The sequence below is a fragment of the Macrobrachium rosenbergii genome, chromosome 6 (assembly GCF_040412425.1).
Source record: "Macrobrachium rosenbergii isolate ZJJX-2024 chromosome 6, ASM4041242v1, whole genome shotgun sequence".
Classification (NCBI taxonomy): Eukaryota; Metazoa; Arthropoda; class Malacostraca; order Decapoda; family Palaemonidae; genus Macrobrachium; species Macrobrachium rosenbergii.
In genome coordinates this window covers 23,176,648-23,184,147 of record NC_089746.1, presented here as the reverse complement: position 1 = coordinate 23,184,147, position 7,500 = coordinate 23,176,648, and the positions used below count along the sequence as shown (strand labels likewise).

Genomic DNA, 7,500 nt, shown 5'->3' with positions numbered 1-7,500 from the left:
AAATACCTCCGATTAGATGAAAAGGATCTTAAAATAACGAAAATTGCTTAGGTTTATGTTTACACTGAATCAAGTCTACATAACAATGAATCCTCTTAATCAAATACTCTTGCAAATATTCAAATTTTTTCATGCAATAACAAACAGAAAATTTAAGCGAAAGAGTAAGATACTGAAAAACAATTCTTTGCACAGCTGTCTGCTACAGTTCCCAGCGCGATGCCCTTTTGCTGGTCATCGGTAAACATTGGCAGAAGACCTTGGCGACGCAGCCATGGCACGTGAGCGGAATGACCTACCGAGAGAGCCTGTGGGGACGTTTCTTCACTTGCGACGAAGATCGGGACAAGTTCTTGGAGTCAGACGAACTTCTGAACTGTACTAAGGACGCTTTCTTCATGGCCAGACCAGAACAGAACCAGGAGCTGACCAGGTAAGGAGACGCTGGAAGAAGAGGTACAGGTATGCTCCACGATGGCCCACCCATGACTTTGACTCTATTCTGGCGGCCTTTGTAGTCATCTCAACAGAATATAGAGAATAGAATGTAGAATTAATTTAGTCCAAAGGCCTAGCGCTGGGACCTATGAGGTCATTCAGCGCTGAAAGGAAAATTGAGAGTAGAAAGGGGTTTGAAAGTTGCAGCCGGAGGAAAACTCGCAGTTACACTATGAAACAATTGTTAGCAGAGGGTGGATAGCAAGATGGAAGAGAATATAATTGGTGGTGCAGTAAAGGGAATGAAAGGGGTTGCAGCTAGGGGCAGAAGGGACGCTGCAAAGAACCTCAAGTAATGCCTACATTGCACCACGTGGGGTGCACTGATGGCACACTCATCTCACTACCTTCTTTTGGCATTAAGTAAGAATATATCCGTTTTCGTTTATTAGGCTACTGTTGATATTCAGTACAACTTTTATAAACTACAGTTTTCATATAAGTACGTAAAATCTCCCATCGCCAATACTAAAAATATATAAATTGTAAACAGGAATTGTTTGCTTCATAAAAAGTCCCAGATGCTGTCACATGTGAAACTGTACACTGATATCATATAACAATTTACTTTATCAACAAAGATTAAGAAATTTCGTGTTTGCAGTGCCAGAAGAAATTAAGAAACGTATGCTCTTTCATTAACATTCAAATTTTACTCATCAAAGCAATCTCACCTATGGTTTGTTGAATGGAACACATGATTATAAATTGGAAACAAGGATAGATTTACAACTTATTTATAGCTGGAGGCGAAGTGTACAGCAACTTTTGTAAACACTACGTTGGCAGATGTTTTGTGTGCAGTCATTGTTTAGAAAATCCACCAAAGTGATTGCTAGATCCTCAGCTCTTCAAAATACCCTCTATTTATGTCAAATAGTGATTCTCTCTCTCTCTCTCTCTCTCTCTCTCTCTCTCTCTCTCTCTCTCTCTCTCTCTCTCTCTCTCTCTCTCTCACACAGACTTAATTTTGTATGATGCTGTCAATGCTCACCTTCAGTCATTATAATGGGACAGGCATTGTTCCTTCCAGTGGTTCCAAGATCATTCGTATATAAGTCAAATACTCCTTCCTCTTCCAACTAATACCTGAGAATTCAGAATCGAATCTTCAAAGTCCATTAATATTTTGAAGTTATGAAAGACTTAGAAGGATCCCATCACGGACCTGGTTAACTGTGCCTCTTGGAAGCTTGGCATACTAATCAACCGTTACATTTACGTATTTGTTCAGCTACCTCATGTAGGGATTTTATCCTTCCTTCTTTGGCAAATCGTTCTCGTATCTAGACTCGTTCTTTACACATCGATTTCGACAAAGTTGAATGCAGTCTGTCTCTTTTATGAACCAGCTCTTATCTCTTGAGACGGAATGATTTAGGTATTGATTTGCCTTTATCACCATTCACTGCTTTGGCCTGGAACTTTCTATCTTCCTGACTCTTTTCAAAATCAGGTTTATCATTATTTCAATAGCGACTTCTGCTAATGTTCTTTTTTCTGGCATTGATAATCGTCTCACTGACTATAATTCACCTCCTTCAGACATCTCGAGTACTTCGTAATTAAGTTCTTAAATTCTTGAAAATGTGAACCCTTCAATTAGAATCATCAGGCCGTTATAATTGCTTTGATTTTCTCCTTTGCAATTCATGCATGAAACTAAACTAAAGAATACTCGTATAGCCTTTCCTTTCTGACGAATATTTCCCGGGACCTGTGAAATCCAAATTTTTATTTTTAGACCTCTGCCGACCACAATAGCGAGAAACCATTCTAACCTCCGTCATTTGATGCCGCAGGGCCCTGTGCATCGACGCCATCGTGGACGCAGCCGACGAAAACAAGGACTGGCGGTTGGACTTCGAGGAATTCACCGCCATGCTCTCCCCAGGATGGCATCCGCCTCAGAAGCGTGAGTAACAAATACCCCTCTATTTTTCGTTGCAGTTCTACTCAACCGCAGAGGAGTTGCCTAACGTTATCCTTGTCATCGCTGTCATTGCCTCCTGCAATGCGTCATGTTACTTTGCTATGCTTCGTTTGTCTAACAACTCCCTAGTCAAAAGTAGTATGCGAAAGAATTAAACAGTTACTAAGAATAAAATATTTCTTTTGCATTAACCTTTGTAACCATTCTAAAATATCTAATACTGAAAATGAATTTAACTTAGAAATGCGTCATGTTACTTGATATGCCCAGTTCCTTTGCTCAAGGCTCCTTAATAACAAGTAATTTGGAAAAGAATGAAATAAGTAGATATGTAGTATGAGAACATTCGATATTTTAGAGTATAATATAATAATCATTTCTTTTGTATCATTTATATTTTCATGTCGTAAATCTTAATTTGGAGCATTCAGAGGGTATACATTTATGAGTAGCCGAGGCACCTGTACCTAAAGCTAGAAGGTTTACGGGGCCAGAGAGAACATCTTTTTCCCTATCGTTTAGGTCCTCAAAGACCTTCATCTTCCTTCAAGCAGATATCCTTTCGAGTGATTAGGACCCTATCCGTAAATCCTCTCACATATCTTCATTACAGACCCTTTTCCATTTTTTTTTTACACTCATGACAAGACTTCCCGTTTGTCGTCTCCGTCAAAGGAATGCTTATCTCTTACCTATATTTACAACCATCCTTTCAAGAGGTCTCTGATCTTTACGCATAAGATGTCAGCCCAGCTCTCTCTCTCTCTCTCTCTCTCTCTCTCTCTCTCTCTCTCTCTCTCTCTCTCTCTCTCTCTCTCTCATCTCTCTTTTGAATTTCTTTGTGTCATCGTAATCTCTAAGCCTGAATAAATGCATTTCCTTTCTCATTTTTTTTTTAGTGAAACTAATAAAATCATAAGAAAATTTTCCAATAAAGCATATCTCAGATATACATTTGACCCTGACAAATTCAACTCTGCTCCTAACCGTTTCCTCTGTGTTGGTAACACTTCAGTCATTTTCCGACATCGGGACACCAGACCAAAAGAACTAAGAAATGTAATTCGATATAAAAGTAGATGATGGAATCCTTTGTAAGAGAGAGAGAGAGAGAGAGAGAGAGAGAGAGAGAGAGAGAGAGAAGGGGGGGGGCAGGGGAGAAAGAGTAAAAGACGTATCATATGATGTTGCGGCTTAAGGGAATAAAAGAGGGATTACCCAAGCAGTGTTGGTTTTCTAAAGATGAGATTTTTGTGGTTAGAAGAGACAGAAAAAATCCATAATAATGACAACTTTCATATTCAGCCTTTTTGCAATATTTGCAGTTTTCATGGGAAATAATGTTCAATTACTGAAAGCTCACTAGAATCTCTTTTTATTCACATTGGCTTAAATGATACAGGATATTCGCAAAACACTAATGGGAAACTCTGACTCAAATGTGTGATGTCAGAATTATATGGGTTTATTATTTTTGAACAATCTTTTTTCCTGGGAGTTTTTTCTTGAAATAATGAAATATCGAAATGAATAATACTTTCATTTGTGTTAAAGATAGTCAGCTCGAGAGAGTGCTTGTGCTCGACACAAAGGACTCTGGAATAAATATAAGTTTCTATGGGGAAAAGACGTATGGTTTTTACATAATATATATATATATATATATATATATATATATATATATATATATATATATATATATATATATATATATATATATATATATATGTATATATATATGTATATATATATAATGTTTGCATACACTGTATATCTATATACTTATTGGTGCATATCATCATCTTTGATTGAGTGACATATTTCCATCATCCTCGGCACCCCCAACCAGAATCCCACCCCGCCTCAGCTCAAACATTTTTGGAGGTGGCCCATTGAGGAGCCTCCTTTTGATCATTTCAGTTCGTCTGATCTCAGCGCCGAAATTCCTTTTCTGTCTTTGTGGAAACATGATCTCCCTTACCTTGAGACCTGGTGACGACGACCCGGTTTTTCGGAGAACCGAACCGGAGACTTAATTGCTAGTCTCTTTCCGTCCGCATGAAAATGAACTTTAAGTGCGCGATGGATACAGAAATGCTGACATATAATCATAGACTTCGCCGTAGGAAGGTAGTGCCATCAGTGCACCTCACGCTGTGCAATGACGTAGGCTATTACTTAAGCTTCTTTGCAGTGTCCCTTCTGTCCCTAGCTGCAGCCGATTTCATTCCTTTTACTGTGCCTCCGTTCATATTATCTTTCTATCTTATCTTTCCTCCCTCTCCTAGCAATCGTTTCATGGTGCAACTGCGAGGTTTTCCTCCTGTTACACTTTTAGAACCTTCTTTACTCTCAATTATCCGTCTAGCGTTCAATAATCTCATAGGCCCAAGCGTTTGGCCTATGGTCTAAATTTCATATTCCAGTTCCAATTCCATAATTATATATATATATATATATATATATATATATATATATATATATACATATACATATATATATATATATATATATATATATATATATATATATATATATATATATATATATATATATATATATATATATACATGTGTGTGTCTGTGTGTGTGTAAATTCTTTATTTCCTCGCAAATTTTGGATACGGTCATCACCACGAGCCTTGAACCGAAAGGAATAAACCTTGAGTCTCGCTGTAGGATTCGAACCAGCATACGAGAGTTAGGGTGAGGGCAAGGTGGGTCCTGGGTGTGGCTAACTTTCACCACTCACGGGAGTCAGGGCTTCTCCATCTGGGTTCAAGGTTTGTAGTGATGTGTGCATCCATCAATTGTGAGGAAATCGAGAAGTTAAGGGGCCATAGTGGTTATCACAAATATATATACATGTATAGACATTATGGGTATAGGCGAGTGCTTGTTTGTGAATCAAATATGAGTACATAATTTATAAAAAATAAAGAAATATTTACATACAATCATAGACAAACGAATATGCAGATACCTTTATGCATATGAGTTCGTATATTTTTTTAATGCAACAACATAATAAAAATTATTTCAAAACCAATCCATCAAATAAATCAGAAAATTTTTTTAAATACAAGCAGTCGCAACAATCGGAATGTTTGCTCAACCTACACGATTCAAACTACAAGTTGAAATGATCCTAAAGACTCGATTCAAATTTCTGTTGTATGGTTTCTGCCATACAACGATCGTATGGCCCGTTATTCTTAAAATACGCTTTACATCCGGGACTGTAATTTCATCGCCGCATCATATGACGCGTTGGAGAGGACTCTGCTGCCCTCGTTTATGAGCGACAAGATTTTTACGCGCCCTAAATTCCACCTGTGCACTTTCGCTGGGCTTTGCAATTGGCAAAGAATTTATTCATATACTAAGGGATGTCATAAAAAATTACGGTAATACAAGAGAGAGTGGAGATGGGAAATCCAAGGCCTAGGGACTTTACGTACTGTCCGAAAACAAGGACCAAGGTACAGCCATTCTACACATTCATATAGAGGTCAGTTAAGACCCAGGTTAGACGATGGCAAGTCTAAACGTGAAGTTTCTTACCCGTAGATTGTGTTCTTTCAGGGAAAAGGGGGGGATGGGGAATATGTGTGGATGTTCACTTCGTTATATACAGTAAGATTTTTCATGGTAAAGAAACTTTTTCAGTTGTTTTAATACCTATTTCAGAAAATTTCTCTTTCCTTCTATGCCAAAAAGATAAAAACTGTCGTTTGCCACCTTTTTTTTCTTTGTCATTTAACATGATGAAGTGATATACGGATTCTTAGAGCAATTTCCCCTCCTGATTATTTTAATCCTTTCTCATTAAAATACCCGTACAACATTTATGGGTCATAGCTCAAGGTAAAATGGTTACCTTGGTGATATGGAGAACTTATACACTTTAGTGAATTTGCCAGCATTAATGTTTCAGTATTCATATCTTTTTCTTGGTAAATTTTGCATCTTTTTTTTTCAGTTTGCTCCCTGGAAGGCAAAACCTACCACGATGCTCATGAGGTGGTGGTCGATGGAAACAGATGGTATGTATCTTTCCCTCTCATTGTGAATTTAGCTTTTTATAGAAAAACTTCCATTTAATTCGTTATGCAATTTTTATTTTCTATGGAAGAAATATGCCATCATTTATAGCCGTCAGGATTCTGATCTATAATTTGGATATTAAATTGCTTGAGACTTATTGTGGACTGACAAATATTTTTCCTAATAAAATTAAGTTCTTAAATTCTTTGAAATTTCTTGCGTCTTTGTAATTTCCGTTTACGTACAGTTAACCAATCAACTTATTCTAACAAAAATAAAGTTAATTTTAATCTTGGGTTTTAAAATAAATTTTCCATACTTCATTTAGATTTGAATCATATATTTGTATTTTGCATTTTGTACAATTATAGTCTGTGACTTTGTAGTCTGAATGTATTAAACGTTTTGTCTCCTAAAATTGCAGTGTTTCTGCATTAACCGTTTGCCTCATATATAGTCTGTAATTTGGGAGTCAATCTGTATCGAAAGTTAGAATTTTTCAGTCTAGAATTTTATAATCTGTTTGGGTTTATTGTGAATTTGGAGAGCGCCTGCATCAAACTTGTCAATTTATAGTTTATAACTATATAGTATGTCTCTATTAAATGTCTGTATTAAACGTCTGATTCTGTAATATGTTTGTATTAAACGTTTGAATCTGTAGTATGTTTGCATTAAACGTTTGATTCTATAGTATGTTTGCATTAAACGTCTGATTCTGTAATATGTTTGAATTAAACGTCTGATTTTGTAGTATGTTTGCATTAAACGTCTGATTCTGTAGTATGTTTGCATTAAACGTTAGCATTTTACTGCTTATGGAGATGCCATTCTGTACCTTGTTATTCTGTAATGTGTCCGCTTTAAACTTTTGCCTTACACTTATATTACAGTGTATGCGCAGTCGGAAGTTGGGTTTGTACCAATCCAGCTCGGTCCGACGCCGAATCCAAGAAAGAATTCAAGAAGGATGACTTCTATTCTTACGACGACGGGGAAAATGAACTGGATGGTGGAAAAGAC

At 36.9% G+C, this 7,500-nt stretch overlaps 2 protein-coding genes across 4 annotated transcripts in view; one reads left to right on the top strand and one right to left on the bottom strand.

Annotated features, from left to right (window-relative positions):
* The window catches only part of Tbca (Tubulin binding cofactor A), a 258,271-nt gene that overhangs the window by 139,596 nt on the left and 111,175 nt on the right, over nt 1-7,500 (bottom strand). The window lies entirely within an intron of this gene.
* Nucleotides 1-7,500, top strand: part of LOC136839318 (follistatin-related protein 1-like) — a 47,646-nt gene that overhangs the window by 38,713 nt on the left and 1,433 nt on the right. For all 3 annotated transcript variants that reach the window (XM_067105194.1, XM_067105195.1, XM_067105193.1), the window contains exons 6-9: nt 196-433; nt 2,301-2,413; nt 6,413-6,476; nt 7,371-7,500. The exon at nt 7,371-7,500 is cut by the window's right edge and continues 1,433 nt beyond it. In XM_067105194.1, coding sequence (XP_066961295.1) covers nt 196-433; nt 2,301-2,413; nt 6,413-6,476; nt 7,371-7,500 — 545 coding nt within the window. The remainder of the gene's footprint in view (nt 1-195; nt 434-2,300; nt 2,414-6,412; nt 6,477-7,370) is intronic.